General features: G+C 47.6%; 2 protein-coding genes and 1 long non-coding RNA gene across 3 annotated transcripts in view; all 3 read left to right on the top strand.

The window, feature by feature from the left end:
• Positions 1 to 1,910: 1,910 nt before the first annotated feature.
• Positions 1,911 to 6,148, top strand: ZNF593 (zinc finger protein 593). The gene is made up of 3 exons (XM_044435248.1): positions 1,911 to 2,141; positions 3,973 to 4,035; positions 5,629 to 6,148. The coding sequence occupies exons 1-3, from the start codon at positions 1,945 to 1,947 to the stop codon at positions 5,759 to 5,761; spliced, it is 393 nt and encodes a 130-aa protein (XP_044291183.1). The 5' UTR covers positions 1,911 to 1,944; the 3' UTR covers positions 5,762 to 6,148.
• A 5,688-nt stretch (positions 6,149 to 11,836) lies between these two features.
• Positions 11,837 to 17,715, top strand: LOC123025879. The gene is made up of 3 exons (XR_006415206.1): positions 11,837 to 12,986; positions 14,801 to 15,754; positions 17,486 to 17,715. It is a non-coding gene; the product is annotated as an uncharacterized LOC123025879 (long non-coding RNA).
• Positions 17,716 to 19,210: 1,495 nt separating this feature from the next.
• CNKSR1 (connector enhancer of kinase suppressor of Ras 1) overlaps positions 19,211 to 27,223 on the top strand; it is a 28,944-nt gene continuing 20,931 nt past the window's right edge. Inside the window, exons 1-6 of the mRNA XM_044435285.1 lie at positions 19,211 to 19,262; positions 19,805 to 19,883; positions 21,318 to 21,393; positions 22,137 to 22,352; positions 22,474 to 22,676; positions 23,865 to 23,949. Of these exons, the coding sequence (XP_044291220.1) occupies positions 19,211 to 19,262; positions 19,805 to 19,883; positions 21,318 to 21,393; positions 22,137 to 22,352; positions 22,474 to 22,676; positions 23,865 to 23,949 (711 nt within the window). The remainder of the gene's footprint in view (positions 19,263 to 19,804; positions 19,884 to 21,317; positions 21,394 to 22,136; positions 22,353 to 22,473; positions 22,677 to 23,864; positions 23,950 to 27,223) is intronic.

Genomic DNA, 27,223 nt, shown 5'->3' with positions numbered 1-27,223 from the left:
GCCAACATGTGCCTGCCAGTAGAAAATAAAAGGTTTTGAAAAGTGTGAAATCTAATACTCAGGTGAAACATGGCATTTATCTTTCTCTTCTAATACTCAGTTCCTTGTGGCCTATACCAGAGAGAAGGAAAGAAATCTGAGATTGTCAAACTCTACTGACTTGCAAACCAGTAAGCAAGCAAACCAGTAAATAGCATGTGTGTGTCAAATTCAGTGCAGCACAAGTCCAAAGAAAGGATGGGAAAAGTGGGGGTTTTCTGTGGACTGGGCTCAAGATTAAGTCTGTATTCCATCATCCTACAGCACTTTAAAATGCATTCTGTTCAAATGTGGAATGCTGCCCATGATCTAGCGCACTTGTATCAGCTTGCATGTGACTGCCATTTGGAAACTCTTGATAAAAGAAACCATAAATCTACTATGTGAATTAAGCAATTATATATGGGGTGGAAGGGACAGTTGTATAACAGGAAACAAAGCCTACCATATCCAATTCAAACAGCAGGAGAAATTTAGGTCATCAGAATCAAATGACCTTGGACAGGATGCTGGGTTATCACCCTTTGCTTGCAAGGAGCTACAAGATCTTTTGATGCTCTGGCCTCAGATCCCTCCATGGAGGATTAGCCAAACACCATGACAACAGTAACACAGGTCAAAGAGCCATCCTTTGCAGGGACTGGACATTAATCAGTGGTGAGCTGCAACACAATCTCCAGATAGAATTACATTCCACTTGCTTTCATCTCAGAGGCTTAACACAGAATTCCAAGAAAGGATAAAGGGAAGAATGTTTCCGTTGTCAAAGGACTGTGGTCTACCAAGAAGCATAGTCAGATCAGGAAATCCAGAGGTCAGGGGAAAATGTGTATCTATTTTTTAAATGGTGTATCCCACTTTAATTACTTTGAATGATTTATAAGACAGCCAATGTGGAGTAGTGGTTAGGAATGTGGGCCTGGGTCTCAGGCGATCTGGGTTCTAGCCATGCAGCCAAGTGGATGACTTTGGGGCACTCACAGAATCTCAGCCCAATTTACTTCACAGGGTTTTTGTTGAGGGGATGAGAATGAGAGCAGCAGGAGGAGTTAGACTACTTGAAGTTCTTTGGAAGAAAGAAAGAGATACCCTCAAGGTACCCAGGACCCAAGCCTTCCAGCTCTCAACATCAAAGGGAAAAAATGACACATGGTCATCCTATAAAGTGTGCTCTCCTTTACAAAGGACTGTCTACTGTTAAAATGTTTCTTCTGTTTGAAGAACTGCCCTCCTGAATTCTGGTTTAAGGAGAAATGAACTGTTGACCACCCATACTGAGCCATCTGGTTAACAGACAAGCACACAGGTTACCTGGACACAGTCTTCCCCGTTATGGTGAGTTGCACTCTTATTACTTTTTAATTTATTTTCCCTCTAAATTTAGAAATTTAATTTCTAAAACTAAAATTTAAATAAAAGTGCAATACATCTCACCCCAGTGAGACCGTCCAGGTAACCTTTGTGCCTAAATGTAACCACTACTATCTTTTTACCTTACATTGTCAGTTTTCTTCACATAATATATATTGCGAAGTAGCGAGGTATATACATAGTTTAAGTAAATATTATGCCTCAAGGAACTGCAGAAGGGAAGTACCAATGCGAGGCCCTGCTACTTTATTAATAACTTCGATTTCAACAGCACGGAAATCTTTCACTTATCATTACTGTTTGTCTCCAATGCGAGACCTACTGAAATGCACACGACCTAAGTAAGCCTCGCAGGGAATCCAGCCCACCGTTCCACCAATTCCCCACAGTTATTTGCATAGGCCCGCCCACGTCAGGACGCCGTGTGATGACGTCACGGACACATCAGGGAGCGCGCCATGTGATGGCGTCACGCGGAACTGCCGGAAACGGAGGTGCGTTTCTTTTTCCTCCGGCGTGTTGTTTAGGCTAAGTATGGCTCCCAGGAGCTGCCGCCGGACGGGCTCTCATAAGGCGCATTCCTTGGCCCGCCAGTGGAAAGCGAAGCGGCGGCGCCGGGATCTCGATCAGATCCACCAGGATATGTTGCCCGAGAACTCGTCGAAGCTCCTACGACAGGAGCCAGACCCCGACATGCCCGGAAGCGCCCAGCACTACTGCCTGCATTGCGCGTGCGTAAAGGGGGGAAAGCTGCGGGGTGGGGGGAGTTAAGGGCTTTGCTTTGCCTGGACGGCTTCGGGCCTACTTACTGCGCTTGCGCGGCAACGGGACGAATTGTAGCGTGCGTCTGCTTCGTGTTATAGAGATAAGAAATGCTTTAGAGTAGCTCTCTCGCTTATCTGGAAGTGCAAATTTTTGGTTTCTTCATGTGTTGTTCCTCTCTCTTTGCCCTGGGGCTGAGGCGAGAACTCCCATAGAAGCCAACACAGAAGTACAGGGTACCTGTAGCTGGATAAAAATAAAAATAGCAAAATCCGCACAAATATGTCAAGTGTCAGCAAGCTTTCTTTGGAATGGTGCCTGGATAGTGTCAGCCAGGATGCACCCATGCAGATTTCTAGAAAAGAGAGTTTTTCCTCTGGCCTAGCTATGTGTCAATGATTGCATGGTTATACCTGTGTAAGTTATACTTATTGATCTGTGTATCAAACTAAAGGGCGCCATCCTATGCTAGTGGAGACAGCAGAGCTGGCTGGGGCATGCTGCCAGTTGTAATTCACTTCTCTGTCTAAACATGGGTAGGAGAGTGCCTTAAAGAAACATGGGTTGCTTGATGGCCTGTTATTTGGAGACTTGGGCCTGCCTTGCCTAGTTATTATGCTGCTCTCCAGCCAAAAAAAGTTCCCCTGTAATGGGTTAAAGTCAACCAGTAACAAAACAGTCCCCACCTACAGGCAAAAAAAAAAAAAAAAAAAAAAATCTAAAAAAAAGACATGACACACAAGAAAAAGGAGTTGAGGAGGGAAGAGGAAAAGCAAAGAAGGGCTTTAGTAGCAGTGGTGGCCCAGCCCTCTTTCTTCCCTCATTCTGAGGAGGATGACAATCCAGCTGTTGCGGGCCCTGGTATTCTCTATATCTGTTCCTGTCTCCCTCACTCCTAAGCTATGAGTATAAACTGCCTCAATGAGCCTGGGCCATTATTTTGCTCCTGTTTTCTTAGTTGTGGCCAGGAGCTTGTAATGCAAGCCACATGATCACACTTGTTGCTTTCAGTTTGTGTGCACAGATGTGATAATGCATGCAGACACACTCACAGCTCTATCCATACTTGAGAGATGTGTCAGCACCGTCCTGACCATCAGTGATGCTCTGCAAGGTCCTGATTAACTAGGGTTGCAGCTAGGATTTGAAACTGAGGTCAAATTGGAACCAAATCAGTTGAGGAATCTGGTTAATAGCAGCTGCCTGTGCTGTTGCTTAATAGTGGTTGACGTAGAGGGAGCAGTGTATTCATTCATGTTCCTAGGAGTGTATTCATTTGTGTCTGCATCCCATTCTCTGAACTGGAACTAGGAGGTTGGTGTCATTATCTGTACGCTAGCAAAGCTGGGTTCAGTCACTAAGGTAGTGTAAGTGGCATGAAAGCTCAGTCTGCAGCTATGCAGACAGTTTTTGTGTGATAAGGTCTTGGCTAAAGATTTGCACATTTTCCTCTGTGGTTACTGAAACAGAGCTAGTGGTTAAGAGTACAGGACTGGGACTCAGGCAGTCTGGTTCCAATCCACACTGAGCCAGCCATGGAGCCAAGTGGGTTACTTTGGGCCGGTCTCAAACTCTCAGCCCAACCTACCTCACAGGGTTGTTATCCTGAGAATAAGATTGAGAGCAGCAGAAAGAGAATGATGTAAGCCACTTTAAGTTGAAAAGAAAGAAAGAAGCAGGATATAAATCTAATAAAGTAGGAAAGTAGAAATAAACTGACTTTTAGGAATAAATGCCATATTTTCCAGTAAGAATTACTCAACTGTAATTTGGGTTTTTAAAAATCTGCTTCCTCAACAGGCGATACTTCATTGATTTAAAAAGCATGAAGGATCACTTCAGATCTAAAGTTCACAAAAAGAGGTAAGGTGAATTCTGTAGCCTAGTCTTTTCCTCTGGGGAAGGATTCATCACAAAAAGGTTGGCTTCCCTTTGCAAGGTGCTGGCACACATGCCGTTCCCTGCCACCTCAAGACTTGACCCTCCTACTTCAGGAAAGTATTATGCCAGTACTGAGGTTGAACCAACCACAGTGAACTTGTAGTTCTAAAAAAGACAAAGATTTGGAGCTAGAATTGTTCATGCAAGGAGAGAGAGGTTTAAATGTGCCTGTTATATTTTACTGTGCTTTATTTTATGGTTTTATTTGTGGCAAACCTCTCAGAGCTTTGACTGCTGGTTGGAATAGAAATGCAGTAAATTTTTGCCCACCACTCTATCTCTGTCTACCCCATGCACACATCTGCATTCCCAAAGTGTTCTCCGAGTCCATAGAAGAGTTTGGGGACTGCAGAGGGACGTGGGAGAGCACTGGTGCATTTTGAATGCCCTTCCTTTTACAGTCTAGGTAACAAAGTGAAACCAGGAATGGCTACAAAACCCTAGAAAAAGCTGTGGCCTGTTAAGGTGGTTTAAGCCCAGAAACTGGGCTTATAAGCCACCTCAAATAAGCCATGGTGGGGTCAGGCAGTTTGCCCTTCCCTGAGGTTGCTCTCACAACCTCTGGTAGTTGGCACAGGAAGAATAATTCCAAATATTCTCTGAGGTCAGGAAAGTGACCTCTGAGGGCATAAAAGGAAGTTTCTGTAGGCAGCGATATGAGGAAACTGGAGAGGCAAGAGTACGAATTATCCTGACACCTCCCCAGCTGCCTCCTCTCCTGCTCCAAAATGCTCCAGCTGAGTGGGCAGAACTGCCTGTGTAGTGAAGTTGGCAGGGCAGGGAGGCAAAAATTGCCGCTGCCGCCACTGCTTCTCCTCTGCCTTGCATCGCTGTAAGTCTCTGGGTTCAAGGGCTCGTGACCATCGCAATCGGATTATGGCCCGACTTGCCCAGTTTAGCCGACCCAAAGAACCGGGTGCATAGCTGTATGCACTTCCTGGGTAAAGTCACCTGAAAAAATGCATTATAACTTAGACTATAACTGAATCAATTCCTGTTGCCCAGTTAGAAGTGAGTTGTTTTTGTTATGTTTCTAATCAATTCTATGCAACAAATGCATTTTTAGAGATGGGCAATCTTTCTCGAGGAAATAGAGTGGAAAAATTTCCACCCAGTATCAGTGGATTCCCCTTAGCCCAAGCGGTCACTTCTAAATGCCACTGACAGCTCCTCTCTCTGTAATGAGTAGACGCAGCAGCTGAGATGGATTCCTGTTGGCCCTTAAACAGGACCTTATTAAATCCAGAGACAGCCAGGAGTGGGGAGTGCAGCATCTCTTCCAGGCATCCTTTTGCCAAACTGCAGGCCTTGGTGCTGTTCAACAAGGAGAAGGGAAAAATCGTGCTGGGGAGATGACATGAGTGGGGCAGTAGGCACCAGTGAGCCCTGTGGGGCAATTCCTCCCCCTACTCCCCTGATTATGGCTCTGCAACTTTGATTTAAAGTATCACTCTTGAAGAGAAGCATTGGGGCTTGCAAGCTTTATTATTTTGTTCCTTTCGTTTGGTTGTTTAGACTGAAACAGCTGAGCGAGGAACCCTATACCCAGGAAGAGGCTGAGAGAGCAGCCGGGATGGGCTCCTACATTCCTCCCCAGAAGATTGAAGTCCACACACAGCCCCTTGAGGAGATGGAGGAATCCAGCTGAGACGAGCAGAGCTTTTCTGTGGCCCGTCTGACTGTGGAGATTTGGACATAACTGGCCAGGGATGCACATGATCACACGTCCCTCTTGCACAGTTGCAGAACTGAGACAGAGAAGGCCAGCCAGCGGGTCTCGCAAATTGGAGGGGAGTGTCTTTCACAATGAAAAACACGCTTTGCCCTGTTCTCTTCAGCAGCGGCTGGAGTTCAGCGGGAGGTCAGGGAAAGGCTCAGCAGATGCTCCCCTGTCATATTGACCCAGTTTATGTAACTAATTGCTTCTCCTGCTCAAAGCTGTGGCTGTGGATTTTCAGCATTTTGCTCTTAATATGACCTCTGCATCTCCCGAGTGAGCCCTCATAATAAATAAGCTCATAAGCTGTTAACTTGACCCCCGGCTCTTCTGTGTTGCTGCTTTGGTTCAAAGTGGTGGGCAGACATCAGGCTTCTAGGATCTACTCCAGGTTTTATTTTAGAACCAAGTGGGTTTGGTGCAAAAAGGCAGGCATTCCAGATTAGAGTCCTGAGCCCAGGATGCCGTGCACCAGAACTGAATTTGTAGGTGGTGATGGTGACAAGTGAGTATGCCGATGCTTGGCTGAAGCAGTTGGGAGCCAGAAGTTCTTGGTGATCTACTGGAAATTATCCAGACATCTAACAGAAGAACCTGATCTACCATCTGCCCAGCCCTGCCTTAAGCAACGTTTTCTTGGTCCTTTGAGAAAAGCAGTAGCTGCTGCCACACAAGGTCATGGCCCATTCATTTCGCTTGAATTGCTTTAAGAATAACCGCCTTGGTTCTGTGCTCAGAATAGTGAGCCTGAACTTGCATTTCCCCTTTCACCCGCAGTGTGATGTGGCTGCAAAAAGGTAAGGGCAGGTTTGGGTTGCAACAACAGAAGTACAGTTTCCAAATCATGGCTGGTAATAGTTCCTCTCTACTCTGTGCTGGTCAGACCTTACATTAAAGCCGTAAGACAAATCTTGCTTTCCATACTTGCTTTCCATTCTTATTGTAAGTATATGGCTAGGCGGTTAAAATAGTAAAAGGTTAATAATCTGACTTATTCTCATCACGTGTGGCAAAATACTCAGCTAATTTGGTAACCTCAGTGGAAGAGGAATTTTGGCCAGGTTCCAATGTAACTAGTTTATTAATTCAAAAACAAGCTCCTACATTCTGTCCTCGCCCTTCCCTCTTCTTGTATGCCCCACTTTAGTGCTTCTGTCTTTGGTTGGTTTAAACTGTAGGTCTCTTTTACATCCAAGCTGGAAAACAATTGCTTACTCACTGCTTACTTATAAATCTGGATAGGGATCCAGGAAGAAACAAAGCTAATGAGAATGAGTCTGTGTTTGATTAAATCAAATCCTTGGTTTGGGTGCAACCAGAAACATTAGAGCAGTTCTTTCAGGCTGGAGTGCGTACACAAACAAATAACTCATTCTCATACTGACAAAGTATGGTTTATTGGTCTTAAGATCTTGCACCTGAACCTGGTGTCCAGTCTCCAATCTAACCCAATCCAGTAAGTTGAGCTAATTTATTGGAAGAACAGCAGAATTTCAATCATTTCCTGCCCTTTTTGTTTCTGTGTATTTTGCCAAGAAAGGCAGCTGTTTAAATTCTTGGGTAACATTCTTAGCTGGTATATACAAACATCCCAGTAACTCAACATCAGCAACTACCAGGGTCTCAGTTTTTCATCTAGACATCTTTTTCAATAGTTGGATAGTTGGATGAGAGGAGAAGGGTAAAAGACGTATACATTTGGTGTATTCCTGTGAGAACCTGGAACTGTGAGCTCTGAATTCTGTTTTCCAGATGGTGAAGTAACCATTTTGGTGCAGTATGAGGACAAGCGGAAGAGAGGTGTAGATCTTCTGGTGGATCCCTGAACAAATTGTTGCAGGTTTCTGGGTATATTTGGTTAGGCTGTTTAGACCCTCTAGATGAATAGCATACTAGCAACAAAATTAATCCTTTGCTACGGCTGGTTGTACATATCCCTGCAACACATTTAGCTGTTGAAGCTGCTGAACCAAGCACATCTTTTGCTATGAATCAGCAGAGATTAAGGCCCTTTACAAAGGCTTTTGGAAGAAGATATGGGAATGCTTTGGGTTCACTACTGTCTCCCTTAGCTGTTTCAGAGGAACAAAGAGTCCACTGAAGTTTTAGGCCTGGATTATACCTCTAAACATGGGATTTTTTGCATGCCTCTAAAAATCTGCTTTTTATTTTTGATTTCCTAGTCCTCATGGTTATGGTGGACAATCTTTCCGAATTGAAGTGAGATGCTGCCAATATATGGCTTGGTGATAACACTTGTGAAAAGGATCTTGGACTTAAAAGTTTACGCAGGCTGAGCGTGCATCGTAGTGTGGTGGGCTCTCTCAGATGAGAGTGATTATCTGGGTTTGTTTCAGTCAGGACTTAGGCTGAGTTTTATCATGGAAACTGGCTTCGTCACCTGTATGATGACCTCAGTGGGGAGAGAGACTGGAGGAATGTGACCCTACCTCTCACATCAACCACGGTATCCTTCTGAGGCAGATGTGTGAACAGGAAGTTGTGGCACTGCAGTGCAGTGGTTCTGTTCCTACTTGGATAGTTGTTACGTGCCATCAGGTTTTCTTGGTCTCATGGCAACCCTATGCACGAAAGCCCTTCAGCACTGGATGGTTGACTGGGTAATATGTAGTTCAGCCCTGTGGATTCTCTGGCATGTGATTTCTTGGGGTTTGTTTTCTGCCTGGCTGTGACAATGAACTGGGTGAGAGCTAATGAACTGAAGCACAGTCCAGGCGAGACTCTTGATGACTGGTTCTTCTGTCTGGATTGAGAATCCCTTGAATATAAGGTGCTACTTCGTGCAGTATTCAAAACAATTGGCTTTGTTTTCATGATAAACCTTGACTTACGGTGTCAAGGTTTATGCACCTTGGTGTCAAGGTGTCAAGGTTTATGCAGAAATGTGTGTGTGCATATGGGGGATGGGTTTTCTTACCATCCTATGTGTAGGCTTTGATGTAAAATTTACCCACCAAAATATTTCACTTCCCACCAGAAGAATCCAAATTCTGCACTCTGTATAATTCATGCCAACTTTTTCTTTTCCTATTTCACTCATGCCAACTTTTTCTTTTCATATTTCATTCTGTTTTATGAGTTGTGGGTTGAGGAAGGATATGGAAGAGGAAGGAACTATGGACTTGGTGACATTCTTGATCCTGAACACTCCTGGTTTCCAAGATCTTTCCTGGCATGCTGCAGACATTCAAGCATATTTCTGTAGTCATATGGGCTAGTAACTTAGAAATCTCAGTATATTTTTTAAAAAAGTAGCCAAATGCAGTACCAACTTGCATCCAGTGCTTCAGAAGAATGTACATACAACTGCATCTCTCTCTTTTTGTTAGGCGTGTGCTTCAGGCTCAGGAATTCTCATCTAGGACCAGGGATGAGTAAAGCAAATAAGTTGTATTTTCTAAGTACATCATTTCAGCCCTTGTTGGGGCAGTTTGGCCCCTTCTAATGCAGGATTGGGGAACTTGGGGCTCTCTAAATATTTCTGGAGCACAACTCATCTCATTCCTGATCAATGGCCATGTTGGCTGGGGCTGATGGGAGCTGTAGTCCAACACCAGTAGTCCACAGGTCCCCCCACCCCTGTGAAGACAGACGTGGGACTTTGTCTTGTAGCAAACGAATCTCCCTCGATAGTAATAATGACCCAGGCACGGTTTTTTTTAGAACAGAAATTTACTGTTAAAGTGCAACGCATCGTACCCCACCCTTGCTGGTGACGGGTGGATCTGTGCTTGTACATTCTTCCAGATCTGGCTCTCCTACTCAGGAGGAGCCTAACCCAGAGGGGTGCTAGAGTAGAGTCTACTTGGAAGCTTGAGGAGCAGCCATCAGTCTGGAGCGGAGTGTCTAGCTGTGCATGCAGGCGCTCCTTGGCTCACTTCTGGGCATTTCCAGTGAAAGGAAGAGCAAGGAGCATTTGATGGCAAAGACCTCTGGCTGGGGAGCTGGTGCCAGCCGGAATAACAGAGCAGCCTTCCCAAGCTTGGGAGATGCCGCTTCGGATACTTCAGGCAACGCGTCCCAGTATTCCTGTCAATAGGCAGTGCTGGCTGGGTCTGCTAGAAGGGCACCAGGTTGGAGAATGTGATACAGGGTGAGCAGAACAGTTTGGTGGATTCTTATAATTACATTATGATTATAGCCCCCTTTTCCTCCTCCAACAAGGAATTCAGGACAGCTTCCATGGTCTTCCTGCTCTCCATGTTATCCTCACAACAACCCTGTAAGGTAGGTTAGGCTGCGTGCCCCTGACTTGCCCAAAGTGGGGACTGAGTGATCGCTGGAGACCCAGTCCAGCACTCTAGTATGCACTATATTGGCTTTCCGGGATAAATGTTCTTCAAGCTGATCACTCTAAAATTCCCTTGAGAACTTAAATCGCTCCCTGTAAGAACAGGACAGTGCAGCCTTTTCAGCTTTGCCATATATTCTGCACAACTGAAGGGGACTGGATGCCTCATCTTTTAAAATCCCGCCTCCCTCCTCTTTTTACCGGCTGGTCCAAATGCGCGAGTGAGGCCACAGCTGTCTGGCCACGTGTTCTGTTATGCAAGCAGGCACTCTGCCGTGCCTTCCAGGTTCCCGCGATGCGCTACTTCTGGCCAAGCTGGTGCGGAGCTGCTATTGGCAAACGGTTTGCACAGCCCTCCGCAAGAAGATCCACTGCTTTACATTCAGTGCGGCTCGTTTTCCACATCCCCCTCCCTCCCGCCACCGCTGCAAACCCTCCCCATCGTCTCACATCAGATAATCCACCCCAGATCCCAGATGTGCTTTCAAGCCAGTGCTGGCTCCAGTTCTGCGGGCCCCTGGGAAGGATGCTCTCCATGGGCCCCTCCCCAGGCCCATCTTCTCACCCCATTATTGCCAGCTCCCCAGGCCCATCTTCTCACCATTCTTCCCCCTTTTTCTCATGGGTCCTTGCCCCTTTGGCTGCATGACAGGCAGGCAAGCTGGCCAGGGCATCCCCTGCCCCTCTCCCTCGGCTCTCCCGTCCTCTGGGCCAGAACAAGAGGCAGGTGAGTGGCACCTGGGGCTCTTGTCCGTGGGCCCCTGCCAAGGTGTGGCAGGAGAGCAACATGCGGCCCACAGGCGCCTCTGCATCACACCCCCACTGCGGCGGCTGCCACCCTTTGCTGCTGCCAAAGAGCAGCTCCCTGGAGCAGCAGGCTGCTGCCAGCCTGCTTTGCACACCAAAGCCCCCCCCCCCCCCCGCAAGCCCTGGCATCTCCTGGCAGGGCCAGAAAAACTCCTGCCTGAAGCAGCGGAGGGCTTCTGCCCGCCAGTGTTGGCAATGCAGGACTACCTGGATTGGGGTCTCGCGCAGTATAAGGGGGCTTCCTGAGTTCCTAAAGGGCCAGATTCGGTCCTCAACCTCTGCGCAGAGTGGCAGGAGGCCCCTGGTGGGCTGCCACCACCCACCACCAGACAATCCAAATGAGATGGACCAATCCCAGTATAAGGCAGCTTCCTAGGAATAATGCCCCTCTGCCCTTTTCTCCCCAAAGAGTCCGGGGAGCTGCATCCAGTGCAGGGCAGGGGTAGCCTTGCCACTGCCTCTGCAGGAGACTTGGTACTACTCTGCCCATCTGCTGACGTGACTCCTGCTCTGTGTCCCATCAGTCCCTGCAAAGAAAAGGCCCAACTCTGCTCCAGAAAAATGGGGAAAAGGGTTTCTTGGAGGAACTCCCAACAGGCTGCAGCAAACAGACTCTGCACAAGCCAAGGCAGTCCCGCAGGCCCAGTGAGCTTACCCTCTGAAGCCCCTTTCGCCGTGCAACCCGGGTCTTCAGGGGAGGGTCAGGGCCAGTGGGGAGTGGCCCCATAGAGCTAGAACACGGCCTGAAGGGCACGCCTGGCCTTTGCTTTCTGCTTCTTTAGTGATGATCCAGGAGGACAAAAGGGCACTGCTGGAAAGGGAGCCACCAGCAAACCACCCAGTCTGAAACTGGAAAGGGGTGTGTGTTTGGGTGGATGCCAGAGACCTGGCCTTCCTCGCTTCAGTCTGCATGGCTGGAATCCTCTTTTCCAGTGTGTCTCACAGGTCTGGACGTGGCTTGGTCTCTTCGCTCATTTGCCGAGCGCTGTAGTAGGAAAGACTCAGTCCCACCATCGCCAGCAGCAATGCCAGGTGATTCACCAGCCGGTCTTGAGGTTCTGACTCGGGTCTGCTGGCCAGCTGCATCTGTGTGAATGTGAAGAAAGGGCAAACCTTTAGGAAGTTGGAAGCATGCTCACGGGCTGAAATGGAAGGGGCTACATTTCCCTTATCTTATCAATTAGGAGTGGCTGTAGATGCCATTCATGCCTGTGGAGGCATGCAGCCACGACAGATGGTAAAGTCTGGCTTAGTTCAGCTTAACTGGGTTGATTTGCACAATTTGCATAACTTTTGATTTTTTAAAAGAAGTTTCTAGTCCTCATGGGGGTACGCAATGAACACTGTCATGGCTTGTGATAGACACTGCTCTGGCTGGATAGCAAGAGGTTACGGAATGGAGGATTCTGTGGTGTGTGCACACATTTATTTATCTTCACAGCAACCTGTGAGGAAAGTTAGGCCAGGAAATGATGTCTGGGCCCAGGTCATCCAGTAAGCTGAGTGCAGATCTGAACCCAGCCAGCCTTAACCCTTTCCCAATGAATTGTCATGTTCATGACACCAGTAACCAAGGGGAGCCAACGGGATGACAGGAGCACAGAATAAATACACACCCTGGAATGGACAGGTGCTGGAATGCGAGCGGGGAAATCTACATTCAAATGCTGCCTTTGGCCCTGAAGTTTGTTAGGTAGCAGAATCTACCTCACAGGGATGTTGTGATAAAATGGGGCAGCCCAATATACATTGCATTGAGGATCCAAACATGAGAAGCAGAAAATATCTGCATAATGCAAACTGGGAAACATTCATACAGTGATTTTATCTGTCCCTCTACCAAACACGGAATATGCATCTTGCAAACTGTAGTTATCGGCAGAGCAGGAGCACAGAATAAATACACACCCTTCCTTTCCCTTACAGCGAGGACGAAATCCTTCACTAAGAATTACCTTCATGGCCTGAATGACTAAGAGAAATGGAAATGATCCCTTTGGAGGACGGAGCCTCCCTGAATTCTGCTTTATTTCATGGGTAAACAAACAGCTTCACACCTTTAGCATTTGAGGACATCCTGTATTAAACATTATCCTCTCAAGGCCAGAGAGCACAGCTGCAGGCTCTTACCCACCCTCCAGCTAAGCTTGCCACACCTGCTCTCTGCATCCCAGCCAATGGGAAATCTGGGTTCTTCTGGGTTTGCCCCTGGACAGTCATCCTGCTTAGCTGTACAAGCACTTTGGCTCTGCAGCTGTTGATCATGTACAGCCTTCTGAAGCAGTTTTAGCAGTAAATGAAGCGGAGTCTGCAGCCTCCTTAAGGTGAAATGTGCTGGAATGTTTAATCTCACTGAGCATTTCACCTGCAGATCAACTCAGCAGAACAGATGTATGAATCAGCAAAACTGAAGCTTGTCAACGTTCTCCAAATTTCAGCCTGTATCAATTTGCAAACTATTGTTTTTTTTCTCCATATGAAAATACACGCATCTTTTTGCATGCCCAATGCCCATGTCAACTGCACATTTTAGAAGTGTGTGCTCTTAAATTGGGTTTGTATGCATTTTTCAAAAGTGTGCACTTTTTTGAAGTATACATTTTCCAAATGTATGCTTCTTTTGAACACTTTTTGTGGGAGGTCTGCAAATCGCATTGCAATGTGCAGACTTCAACTGCAGCTTGGAGTCTGGGCCATGTTCACTTCTGGGAGGTGTGCATTGGGTACATTCCAAGAAAGCTGAACTGAAATGAGTTCTTTGTACATCCTGAGCTGCACTTACTAACTAGGTACAGTGGGAAAAAAAACCTGGTGGTGAAGTCCCCACTGGTATTATGTATCTCTATGCATGCATTCAGATGCATGTACACTCAGGTTAAGAGCAGAAGCCTCTAGCTCACCCCTGCACCTGAAATGCATAGCACGGTTCTGTACATACCTTCTCAAAAGTAGGTCCTGTATCAGTTGGGACTTACAGGCTTGCAAGTCTTAATTTTTGCAAGTCACTAGCCCTCATGGCTCTAATGATAACTCCGTGACCAATGTATGCTGAAACCTCAGAATCCTGGCAGCAACCTGAAGGGCCCTGCTCTACTCATCTTCTATTTTTTTAATCCTTAAGTCAGACTTGAATTGGACAGCCCTTCATATGAAGGGCAGCTTTAATAATAGGACACCTTCAACTATTTATTTGCTTATTTTATTTCTGTATTACCCAATAAACAATGCTGTCTGGCTAGCATACGGCAGGATACCAAGAAATATGGTACAGAGATAGCCTTAAAGTATTCTAAATGGTTCTGCAACAAATTGTTACAGTATGGGATGTACCCTGTCCAGGATCTGAGCCATGGCATTCCCTCTCCTCAAAATTCTCTTCCCCCCAAGCTCAGTCCTCCAAGGGCTCTTTTTGGGATTCCCCTGTAAGGTTTCTTTCCCAGCTGCTGTTTTTCTGCAAATCTCTTTAGTTGCCCAAACCTCCTGCTAGTTTCCTCTTCTCTGTGGGTGCTGCCAATTGGATACAGGACAAGTGCAAAAGCGTAAGAAATGGCAGGATTTGACTATAGCTCTGTGCTGATCCTTTTACTAGTTTCCTAAAAACTTTGCAGAAATAAAATTCCCCACTTTGAAGCTGGTTTCCAGAAGCAGTCAGTGGGTAGTGTCTAGCAGTAGGTAAAATGTTGGACTGGGATTCAAGAGATCTAGCTTCTAGCCTTGGGCCATTCGTGGACTCTCAGCTCAACCTACACCACAGATCTGCATGCTGCTCCTGGGTTTCTCAGTCGAGGAAAGGGGTTGGGAGATATATTAAATAGTGGAAGATTCCAAATCTATGAATCGTTCTTTTTCAGGAGGATCTGCACAGTCACTTGGATGCCCAACAGGATAGGATGTAGACAGCTTACCTGTAGCAGGCGGAAGTACCCTGGGGTTAAATGCCGGAGGCGGAAGATCATAACACAGAGGGAGGGAGGCTGGCGAGGTCGGTTCGTTCCCGATCACTTTCCTTGTGGCTTTATTTAGGCTGATGAAAGCTGTGAGACGAAGCGTGATAGAATTGGTTAGAACATGGTGGGAGAGAAGTCGCAGAAGAAAAGAGATGACTAGCAAACACTATCTCGTTTTTGAAATTGTCTGGAGATCCCGTCTGTGGATTACCCCAAAATTATCTTCATGGAACGCCGGGCACTGACTTGCACGGGTTGTACTTTGGGTATTAATGCAGACGCGTTGCCGGCTCATGAGAAGAGACAGGGCAATTGCCCAGAACATCCCGTCCCCTGGAATGCGGGATGAAGCACGACTTTCCTGCTGCAGGAGCGTCTTCCTAAATTTCCCCATTGCTCTTGGACAGCTCCAGCCTGCCACACTCGCCCTCCTGTTCGGCTCCTCCTGGGCCACTAAGGCAAGGGGATGTCATGGCGACTCACAAGTTTCTGGGTCCCAGTCGGTATATGCCACGCTCCAGTGGTACTGCCGAGCGCCTGTGTTATGGTGCTTTTAAATGTTGCCCTCCCCTCCCTGCCCGATGACGATGCCGCTGCAGCGGCCTCAGGAACAGCTGTCACAAGAGATCAGCGCTTGATGCTCTGCCGACCGCGTACGAGCCGTGTGTCAGGAGGAAGTGGCTCTGGCTGGGCAACAGAAAACTTGCGCCGTGTTCAGCATCTCCGGAGGACCGACTTGCACTGTGACGCAGCAGAAATCGTGAAGCATGTGGCCATGGGTCCAGTTTGCTTGGACAAAGCGGAGGACAGTCCTTTGCTTGAAGGGGCCCTCAAGACGGCTAAAGGTTTTGGAGCAAGGTACCCTTAGTAGGTCCCTCCTGTGGGGGGGGGGGTCTTCCTTCTGTCACCAGCTGCCCCTGCTCCTCCACCTCTTCCTCATCTTTGCATCCTCAACAGGTGAAGAGCCAGGCAAAGTGCGCCATGGCGTCTCCTGCCCCTCGCCACTGCTGCCTGGGCCAGAGAAAGACAGGTGGACATGCAAGCTCCAATGGCAAAGAGGGTCCTTTGTAAGAAAGGGCACTTCTGGCCAGGGCCCAGTTCAAATATGTCAGTTCCCTCTCTCCCTCTCTTTGCCATCTCCATGCAGGTGGGGATGCATGGACATCTTCACTATCCCATAACTCAGCTCCTCTCAGTCATGGACTTGCAGTACGATCCAGTACCCGCGTGCTCTTGAATTGGTCTTACCAGGTCGAAGAATGCAACCTTAATTGTAGAGTCACACACAACTTTGGGTGCCACTGGAGCACAAGAGAGAGCTGCCCATCTAGCAGTAGCATGTGGTCAGGTCCTCCTTGCCACCCCCAACAAAAATGGGGTTTCTGGGTGCTGGGGTGCAACAGGAGTCCTGAATTTCCCTCTCCAAGTGATGAGATGAGTTCCTTTACAATTTTTTAATATCTGTGTCTGCAATGCTCTGTAGGTCCTGGAAGTTCTGTCTTGAGGTTTTCTAAATGTTATCTTTCTTTTTATGCATTCACTGCTTCTGTTCTGTGTTCCTGGGAAATATGTTGAAACAATTATCCTATTTTGGGTGGCCCTGCTCAGCTTCCCAACTGATTGGCATGCAGTCTCTTGAATTTGAGGGAATTAGAGGGAACCAGTCATTCCGATCTTGTCACAGAAATGCCAGCACGGGTCCCATTACATAACAACTACCCAGTTAGTTATGAATGTCTGGGTCTATTCAGGGACAGACAGGTCTGGCATTCTGTCACTGCCATTCTAGCTCCCTCTAGTGGTGGCTAAAGCACATGCGCTCAGCCCATAAGAGGCACCAAGGGACCAAAATTCGTACCAGCGTTATGTCAATCTTGTGCATGATTAAACAGAAAAAAGGCCTACAGCTCCCAGCATTCTCCAGCTAGCATGGGAATTGTGGGGCGTTTTTCCTGCCTAAACGTGCATGGGATTGCACCCTTAATAAGGCCAAGAAAAGGGATGGAAGAAGCATTGGGAAAACACTGTAATGAGTGGAACCTAGAAGTCTGGGGGAGGAAGCAGGGGAGGAATTATTTCTTTTGCAGGCCTTTTAAAGACATGTGAACTGGGTTTTACTGAACTCTAATTTTTGCAGCCATGCTGTGATTTATGTACACTAAAAATGTTGAGAAAGCAGCTTCAACAGTTATGGTTCATGTTACCAGTTAACAAAATGTTTTAAAATATTAATAACCCATTAGTATAAAATCAAAACCAAGCTACAACAGAAATGTTTTTATCATAGCATCATAGAGGAAGCACCTCTCTTGTTGGACAAGGGTTTTGGGGTTTGAAAACAGCCGGTCATTTCTCCCTACCCCTGAATCTCTCTTCTCAAAGTTAAACATTCCCAATTCCTTCTATCTTTCCTCCTTGGACTTAATTTTCCACCCCCCGATCAGTTTTTCTGCCCTTCTCTGAACTTGTTCCAATTTGCCCTTCTCCGTACTTGTTCCAGTACAGAGTAGAGTGAAGCTATTACTGCCCACGATTTTGAAACTTTACATCTTTTGGGGTGACTTAGAATTGTGTTTGATTTTTTGGCAGCCACATCATACTGCTGATGGACAATTGTAACAGACATCGCAATTGAGCTTCTGCTGGACTGCAGTTCCAAGATTCCTTTACATGTATTGGTGCCAAGCCAATGATCTCCCAGCTTGGACCTGTGTGTGTTGTTTCTTTTTCATATATGAAGAATTCTGCATTAGTGACCTTACACTTTCATAGTTGTTTTCTGCCCTGTCTTCTCCTTTATCAAGATCATACTGAATGTTGCTCCTGTCTTCTAATGTTTTTGTTTTGCCACTCTTCTGGGGAGCCTGTATGGATGTTTTGATGGCACTTCATTATCAGCAAATTCACATACATCCTTGGCTGCTTAAAACATATTTTTGAATGCAGTCTCGGTTAGCATTTCTTGCAACCATGTCCCAGCACAGTAAGTAGAAAAGCTATGATGAAGTAAAGATTCTTCTGTTGCAACAATGGTATTAGATATAGCAATATTTTTAGCATAGTTTCAGTAAGAAAGGGGGAAAGAAAGTCAACCAGTCTGATTGAACCATCCAGTGGCTTCAGTTCTTAGATAACATTTTCAGAAGGAAATGATGCCTAGATGAATTTAAGTGCAAAGACAATGAATTCTTCCTCTGAAAGTAGAACTCTAACTGAATCTAAGTGTCCAATTCATTGCTGAACCAATCAGTGTTTTAAAGAACTAAACTGAGCAACATGCCTCTTCTTAAAATAACTACAAGTGTTTGCATGAGTCAAAATATACATTCATCCCAGGTATGCCCACAGTGACCCAGCCCCAAAATGACAGCATCTACATCTTTACGGAGAAAAGCAAAACCTTTCCTGCTGGTTTCCTCAACTTTCCTTTAAAAATCTAGTTATTTGATTGTTGGGGGACAGAACATTTCGTGGTGTTGCCCACCTCTGGCACGCCCGTGCCTTTGGGCCTGCTTCCAGACAAGGCTTTTGCCTTGCATTATTCAGGATTTCACCCTGGCGGGGTGGGGGCTGCCTAACGGCAACGCGCTTCACTTCTAAACCGCCCGTGTGTTCCCCATGGCTTCTTCTGTGTTTTCTCTCTGGCCGCTTGCAGTCCGTTACGACACAAAACGTGCGAGTGCTGTCCGAAGTCTTCGCTTCAGAGGCTCCCGACCTGGATTGGAGCCTGCGAGAGACCCTTCACGGCTCGCTCTCGCAAGGCACGGTTCCTCCCCTTCCGCCAATCTCAGCGAGGTTTGCTCCATCAGCGCGCACAGGTTCGCAGCCCGCATTGGCCCGGCGGATCGGGGCGCGCGGCAGGCTCAGTCCTGTCCCTTTAAGGGAGTTAGGCAGGGCAGAGAAACTGGTTTGTGTAGAATCCACCTTTTTCAGCGCGAGGCTGGCAAAGCAACGGGGGGGGGGGGGGGAGAAGGAGCTGCCTGGTGAGTGGCTGCAAGTTTGTGAACACTTTCATGAAGGGAGCATCTCCGAAGGGGAGCTGAGCGCCCCCGCTCCCCCTCGCGCGCGCGCGCGCGCCCTAGCCCCTGACTCATCCATCCCAGAGGAGAACTGCCTGGGACAAAACCCAGCGCTTGGGGAGAAGGCGGGCTTTCCCGCTGAGTGACGTAAGGCTGGGACCAACCAGAACCCCAGCGGGTAGTTTACCTGTTGGGACCTGCAGGTGTGTCTTGCGTTTCATCCGTGATTTCCCTGGCACGGAAACGGATTCACAGAGCAGCAGTCTTCCGACAGAACCCGGCCAGGGCTCCGATCATGGAGCCCATCTCTACCTGGAATCCCAAGATGGTGGTGGCCTGGATGAGAGGTAAAGGAGGGGGCGGGGAAGGGGAAGGAGAGAGGAGCCTGGAGCGGGGAAGTTGAGCCAACATCGAACAGGTGGTACTGTAGGTGGGAAACTCCCTCTGGTTGCTTGGACTTCAGGCTGTGGGGCAACCTTTGCCAACTTGGTCCCCTCCCAATGGGTTGGACTGCAATGCCCATCATCCCCGAGGTTGGGAAAGGCTGCTGGAGGAAGTGGATGGCTGCCCCAAAGCCCCATGTCAAGGCTTCCTGTCGGAGCTGGAGGGCAGCCCCATCTGGACAACAAAAGCAAAACAGAACCTGGCAGGAGCAAATGATAGGAGAGCGCCCACTTGGTGCCTGCGCGAGTTAAACGCGTTCCCGCACTGGGCAGGTTTGCCCAGGTGCGTGAGCAGGACTGCATTCTGTGTCATGGCTGGGTGGGGGAACGGCTTCCCTAGACACACCTGCCCTTTCCCGGCGATGGTTGTGGGGGCCGCAGCAAAGGATTTGGGAGTATGTAAGGGCCACATGCCTCTTCTCTCTCCCTTCCCCTGTTGCCTGCAGAAAACAATGCTGCCCTTTGTGAATTTGCAAGCAAAGGAATGAAAATGGCAAAGGTGGCCAGGGGGGCGGGGGAGGAAAGGTTGGTCAGGCCCCCAGAGCTGCTGTTTGTTTGCAAGCCTAATTTATATTCTGCTGATGTGAGGGTTAGCAGCACAAACGAGCATCATGCCAGTATCTATGGTGGGCTGAGACTTAATGCTTACTGATTGGATTTCCATCCATGTGGGTGACGGTGTCACCTCAGTGCTCCCTTTGGAAAGCCTCCCCCTTGGACAGTTTTAAGAGTGAAATGAGATTCTCAAGTCCTGCCCTGTTAGGTAGCTGTGCAAAGCTGCTTATTGGCTCTTGGAAATCCAAGTGTTTTTATGGAGTGGGACGCTCGTGGCCTTCCAGATGTTTACTCCTACATCTCCCATCAGCCCTAGCTGCCACAGCTAGTGGTGAAGGATCATGGAAATGAAAGCCGGAACATCTGGAGCACTGTGCATTACCCATTAAGCTTCAAGAGGCTTCTCCAGTGAAAGAAGAATGCTATACACCTCAAACTTTCTTTTACAGTGTTCACTGCATCCGTTTGGCATGTCATATATGCACTGGCTGCCATGCTTAGGCATCCAGAAAGGCCTTGGTAGGCACAGGGTTGGGTGACTTGTAACTCCTTCGGCAGGTAGAAGATGTGGACACACATCCTCATCTGGAAATCCTGTAATGCTTTCAGGGCATATTCCTTCTCCCAGATTTGCAGCCCTTTAGGTTTAGGTATACATTTTTCCCTAGGCCCTTTCTAACATGGGGATTGTTTGTGTCAACATACACCGCTCTCTAGTCCCCAGACACTTTCTGTTTGCTGTTTTTTCTAATATTTCTGTGGCACCCATCAGGGCAAATAGCTTTCCTGCTGTTTATAATTCTGTGGCATCCGTCAGGGCAAATAGCACTCCTAACATGACTGGCATATGTAATTGCACCATAAAATGCAATTAAAAATCAACTGATTTAAGCTTACAATACTAAAGCAGTGATCTAGAACACTTTCCAGCTGAGGACAGGAAATCCACAAGGGCTGCCATCCTGTGCATTATCTAGATAGGAAAAATAGCTGGGAGTTTTGGGACATTTTTCTCTCTGAACATTCATAGGACTCTGCCTTAAAACAAATCAAAAGGAGATGAGGACTGCAGTATAGATGAACTAAAAATCCAGCCCAGTGTCTTTCACTGCAAGCAGAATGAAACAAAGGCTCTGGAGTTCATGGGGAGTCGCACTGCAGATCCCTTGCAAGGGGGTAGCATAAATAAAAGGGTCAACGCTGAACAGGCCTTGTCTCTTACGACCCACGAGATCTTAAGGCCTGGACACGTTCCTGTGGGTCCAGGCAGTGCTTCAAATAGTAATATGTCGCTGTTCTTCTGTGCTGTTGAGCAATGTGCTCTGACTTATGGCAGCCCTCTGAATGGGTGTCCTTCAAGCCGTCATGGCTTTCACGGCCTGAATCAGCTCTTGTAAACTCCAGGCTGTGGCTTCCTGGATGGAAGTTTGCATATATTAAAAGTGCTGCACAGCTGGTCATTGCTGAGCAGTGTCACCAGGTATGTTAGTGGGAGAGAATGTTGTTGGTCTGAAGTCTGTTGTTTGTTGTTAGTCAGATTACTGGACTGTCTAGGCCAACAGCCAGTGGCAGCCTACGGACAGCATAGTAACTCAAGGGGTTCTTGAACTATTGGTTGTTGTTGAAACGTGGGTTATTCTGTTGTTTGAACCCAGCTGCCCTAACAAGCCACTGCTTGTTAACCATAAATAACTCATGAAAAGAACCGATGCTTTATTGATGTGAAATGTTGTTATTCACCATGGTTTGTTAGTTGGCTGAATTTAGACAGTACAAAAATCCATAGTTCACGACAATCTTAGCAAATGTTATCCTGTTTTCTGAACTCAAGGTCAAAGACTGGGTTCAGGTAACATGGCAACCCACACTCCAGTGTGGAAGGAGGGTGGTTGTTGAGCCACGGGTTGTAGCATTGCCTGAACCTAGCGGCACTAACAGACCACAAAGAACCCTTAGCTTGTTGTTTGGTTGTGAGCAGTAGTTTATGGTGCTTAGCCAACCATGGTTCAGGGACACCTCACACCAAGCCCATGCTCAGCTCTTGAATGTGGGTTATTGGGTGGTCGGAACCTCATCATTGTCCTTTCACTGGCAGTGCCCTGTCTATGGTCTCTAGCAGAAGATTATTTCCCACTGCTGGATCCTTTTTTTAAACTAGAGGTTGTATCTGTCACCGTCCGCTTGGAAATCAGGTGCTCTGCCGCTCAGGTATGACTGCCCCAGAGCCGGCAAGCCAATTCCGTGAAAGAAAAGAAGCTGAAGTGTTTCTGTCCCTGTTTAGGACTGGATCCGGCATTGCAAGACTACCCATTTGAGACATGGGGCTTGACGGGAAAGGCACTGCTTCGTTTGTCTTACCGGGATTTGGAGGAACTGGGTGTGAGTCGTGTCGGTCATCAGGAGCTGCTTCTGGAAGCCGTGGAGCATCTCTGTGTATTGGTTAGTGTGGAGATAGCAGTAGCCCCCGAAAGCTCTCTGCAAGGCCCTTTGGCAAGGGTGGCCTAGGATGAGGTATTGTTTCCTTTGCTGAGGCTGCTTTGGCTTGATTCCCTCTTTCTAGAACTATGAGCTGGAAACGTCCAACCTGCGGACGCTCACTGAGAAGCTGCAAGGGGTCATTCAGACACTCCAGGCTTTCATCCTGAGCCGCAGGAAAGTGAGCACCTACAATGGGAATTCTGCTGAGAGGCCATCCTCGGGCCTCCTGGCTTGCGTTGCAGAGCTGATTGGTGCAGCAAAAGGATTCTTCCTGTGGATCAACCGGTACTTACACGTGTCTTCTTAGGGAGGAGCGTCCTCGGTTTGAAGGACTTCCAGAGGACTGTTCTCTGTTGGCTCTTCTGGCCTGTTTCAAAGATGAGGAAGTGCAGAACTGTTCCTCATCAGCCATTAGAACCTGGGCAGGGGGCACCCAGGGCCCTTGACCACAGTCTTCCTCACTCAGGGGAGATTTATGGAAGCTCAATTTAAATTGGAGTCATTATTTCTAAATCAGCCTCTATGCATCTAAAATATTGCATGCAAATTTTACAAAAACCAGCATCTCTTTTGTCCTCTTTGCTGGTGTTTCACAAGTTGACACCTCAGGTGGGCAGAGTGGGCAGGTAGGCAAGCTCGAAACTCACCTAGGCTCATTTGCACATTACTAAACGATTTTTTAGGGCAGAGCTTCTGGGTGCTAAGGCTGCATGCAGCTCCAGGTGGTACTTTGTACTTCGCGTACGTGCAAGCAGGTTCTTCCCTCTCAGAGTGTAGGAGTTGGAAGCTTGAAACATCTGTTCCCTGCCCTCCAAGATTAGGGGCTGGGAAGCTTAGAGTCTCTCATCCCTCCAGTTATCTGGAACCACATCACTCTTTCTTCCTGGAAAAAGGCAATGAGAAAATGGTGACCTTTCCTTGGGATCACTGAGGAGGAGGCATGGAGCTTTACGTAACATGGCTCCTCCCCAGCAGCCTCGTTGAAGAGCACATCCGAACCTGCTCTGTGTTTCGGAGTACGACAACTGAGAGGGGGAAAAACAACCACCAGGGAATTGTCAAAATGCCATGTGCTCTCACTATATATAGCCTCTGTCCTTGAGATACGAAAGTACAACGTGCATAGGAGGGTGAGTGAACGTGGCTGGTCAATGGAAACGTCACAGGAAGTTTGTTCTTGTATACAAGCTTATTGATGAGTGTGTACACTGAGACACACAATGTACACGTTGAGATAGGATCATGGGTTTCCTTGCTTTTTACACTTGATGTATGCAGGGTGTTTGTGGCTGCAAACATTCTTACCAGATCCTGTCATATCTGGCTGTTCTTAGCAGTCTCTGCTAAGATTCAGGCCCAATTTTTCTTAGCTGTCTGTTTCCATTTTGTTTGTTCCACTGTCATGCCGTAGCCTGTTAGCTCAATATCTCTGTGGAGGAATCTGTAGGGGACCTCATGAATCTTTTCTCGCAGGTATCTCTTCTCCCATGTAAATGATTATTCGGCCAGCCAAGATGTCATTCAGCTCTGTGGAGAACTGGCAGAAATTGTGCAGAAGGTAAGACTGGGTGCCCACGCTCCAGCTGTGGAATACTGGAATGCTTTCCCCATAAAGCAGTGCCCCTGAACCTGGAGCCTTCCAGCTGTGTTACATTACAGCTCCCAGCATCCACAGCAGGCCTGGTTGCTCAGAATGATAGGAGAAGTAGTCCAACACAGCTGGAGGGTGCTAGTTTAGGAGTGTGACTACCATCGTCTGGATGTCAGCTCAAAACTCCTGTATTTGCCCAGGAATTTGAATGTAGGTCATCCCCGTTCTAGTTTTGTTCTTTTTAAATGCTTCTGATGGTGATGTTGCTTGTTTTATTATGAATCTAGTTTTATGGGGCTGATTTGGTCATTGTTTGTTAAGCGTTTTTATAGAGGGAATTAATCTTGCCTTTGCACACTTGCCCGGTATTTATAAGGAGAATAGCCAGTGCAGAAATACTTTCATAATAAAATGTAAAATTTCTGAATTTTAGAAGAGGGGTGATAGTTGAGAACCTCTGTGTTTCACTGATGGTTGGCTTTTCACAGAGAGAAAGCATCTGTTCCTTTCAGGATTAGAAAGAGAAGTCACAGAAGTGATGAGCAGTGTTCTTGGCCATGCTAGGAATTCTTGGGGAAAAGCATGGATTTTTTCACATGCTCTTCTTGAGCATCACTGCTCATCTTTCCTACTGGCTGTGAGAAGCACTCGGTCTGCTGTGTGGAACTGTCAGGCATTCATCTCACCCTCGTGCATGAGACTGCCCTGCCGACATTGGCAAGCTGGATGTCTGAATGTGTTTGGACCTTAGCCTGGTGCAAAGTTAAATCAACGGTGCATCTTCAGTCCCATAGGCACAGGATGGGATCAACTGGCTTGTGCCACCTGCTCTGAGTGCCCATCAGGAGCAGGCCAAGTGCACCTGGCACAGAGGTGGAGAATCTCAGGGCTGCGAATATGGCGTTTCCAAGAAGGCCGCACCTCTTCTCCTAGTCCTGTCGTCTTTCCCTCAGCTGATAGTTTGGTGCCTTCCTGGTTTTGTTCAGTTTTCTCCTCCTTCTAAGGAGAGCAATCCTAGTCATGACTGACTGGGGCATGCTGGGAGTTGGCAACCTGCATAAATTTGGCATATTTTTATTTATTTACTTACTTATTTTTCGATTTATATCCTGCCTTTTTCCTACAAAGGGCTCAAGGCAGCTTACATCATTCTCCTCCTCCATCTTATCCCCACAACAACAACCCTGTGAGGTAGGTGGGCTGACAGTCTGTGACTGGCCCACAGTCACCCAGTTGGCTCCATGGCTGAGCGGGGACTTGAACCCAGATCGTCTGAGTCCCAGTCCCAGGCTCTTAACCATTATGCCACACTGGCTCATATATGCCAACCTCTGTGGATGGGGCATGCTGGCTTAGGTTTTCTGGCATGGGATTGTACCTGAAAGGTTGAAATGCTTTTCTTAAGGTTTAGTTACTGGCAGTGAGAGTTTTAAGCTTCAGTCTGCTGATATGTTTTATTTTTGGCCTTGCCCGTATGCCTTCAACCTGGCCCAGCAGTGGAACATGTCCTTCCCTTGCAAGATGTTCTCCAAACGGAATCTGGTCCTTGAATATCGCTACCCCAGAGGCAGCTGCGTGGGCAAATGGCAGATAATGGGTTTGTTTGCAATGTCACGTGTGGCAGCCATCACCCACAGAGGTAGATTTGGAGAGACCTGGGCTAACCCCACCAAGACAAGGTGATGCCTGGAATGAGTGAGACAGAGGTCTCTGTGTTGCCTTAGTCGGGTGACCACATGTCCTGTTTTATAGAGGACCATCCTCTCTTTAAAGGGCTGTCCAGTTCAAGGGTGCTTCCAGATGAGGCTTCTGCTGGGCAGCCCCCGCCCCCCCGCTCATTCACAAAATTTTACCCGCAGATCCAGAGGAGGCGGTCATTCATGTGTAACTCTCCCACCCAAATTTCCCCACCACTGCATCTGTATTATTTTCTTACCCGGAAAATGAACCTATTAAGGAAAAGAAGCTAAAATGGTCACACATGAACTTTGGACTGGGGGTGTCAGAAGCCCTTCTTCTGGAAGTAGACATTTTAAATGGGTGGGGATCAGATGGCCCTCCAGATCTGTTTGGACTGCAATTCCCATCAGCCTTGGGCAGCCAGGCTGAATGTCAGCGAAGACAGAAGCAAAAGTCCAGCAGCATCTGGTGGCTGGGGGCAAAGGTTCTGGATGCCAGCTTTCAAAATAAAGAGCAATAAGAAGGAAGCAGGGCCTATTCAGAGAGGGGGCACAGGGGTCAGCTGCCCCCGGCCTCACAGGCTTGCCACATCAGCATGGGTGGTACGGCGCCGCTATCAGCTTTTTTCCTTCAGAAGCTCACGCACTTGTGCTCCCCAGATCCCCAACACTGGAGACATTCAAGAGGCAGCTGGACAGCCCTCTGTCGGGGATGCTTTAACTTGTGGTCCTGCGCTGAGCAGGGAGTGGGACTCGATGGGCTTACGGGCCCCTTCCAGCTCTGCTAATTTAAGTGTCTAACAGAGGGAGCATTCATAAAGCAAACTCCATTGGTGGGAGGGTTCTATTTTCAGTGGAAGCTGGTGACCCCAGTGTCAGTGGGCAGGGTGTCCACTCCAGTTCGTGTTTTTTGTGTGTAAGGGAACAATCCCTTGTGTGTTTAGACAGGCTGGCTGGCTGGCAGGCACATCCCAGAGCTTTTGTTCAGGCTCCATATGCAAAAGATGGCACCCTTCGCAATCTTATGATGTAAGCCACTTTCACTTTAAGCAGGACATATAATAATAATAATAATAATAATAATAATAATAATAATAATAATAATACCATAAAGCTTCCATAACTATGGCTTCATGGGGTGGCCACATGTCCTCATTTAGTTATTTACTTGATCAACTTAGAGTCTGCATTAATTAGCCCAAAGGACTGTCCTTTTACAGAGAATAGTCCTCTGTTTGAAGGTTTCTCCTGTTGGAAAACATATCCAGTCCAATTCTGGTTTGAAGATCAAGAACCTTCACATCTGCACTTCGACCCTGGAAAGCAGACTGGACAGGCAGGAGTTATTCACATATGCTTTTCTTTGAATCATAATACTGATTTCCAGAAATTAGCACAGGTTAATTTTATGCAGGCTCCTGCCGCCACCATCTTCTGGTGGCGAGTCACAAGTAGCCGCCTTAATCAGCACAGAGCCACAAATTAAGTCAGACTGGCTGTGCCACCGGGACCGCAGGCAGGTCTCTCCGCTGGGCTGGCGGGAAGACAGGTTCCTGCGCTGG

Source organism: Varanus komodoensis, unplaced genomic scaffold, assembly GCF_004798865.1.
Source record: "Varanus komodoensis strain SLA01 unplaced genomic scaffold, ASM479886v1 scaffold29_1, whole genome shotgun sequence".
In the NCBI taxonomy this organism is placed as follows: Eukaryota; Metazoa; Chordata; class Lepidosauria; order Squamata; family Varanidae; genus Varanus; species Varanus komodoensis.
The sequence above is the reverse complement of the archived record's forward strand: the minus strand, read 5'-3'. Positions and strand labels throughout refer to the sequence as shown.

Bases quoted from the DNA above. Each gene is read 5' to 3' on its own strand.
- ZNF593 (XM_044435248.1), top strand. From the start codon at position 1,945: ATGGCTCCCAGGAGCTGCCGCCGGACGGGCTCTCATAAGGCGCATTCC. The intron at 2,142-3,972 runs GTGCGTAAAGGG...CTTCCTCAACAG, and splicing joins CACTACTGCCTGCATTGCGC to GCGATACTTCATTGATTTAA. The intron at 4,036-5,628 runs GTAAGGTGAATT...TTGGTTGTTTAG, and splicing joins TCTAAAGTTCACAAAAAGAG to ACTGAAACAGCTGAGCGAGG.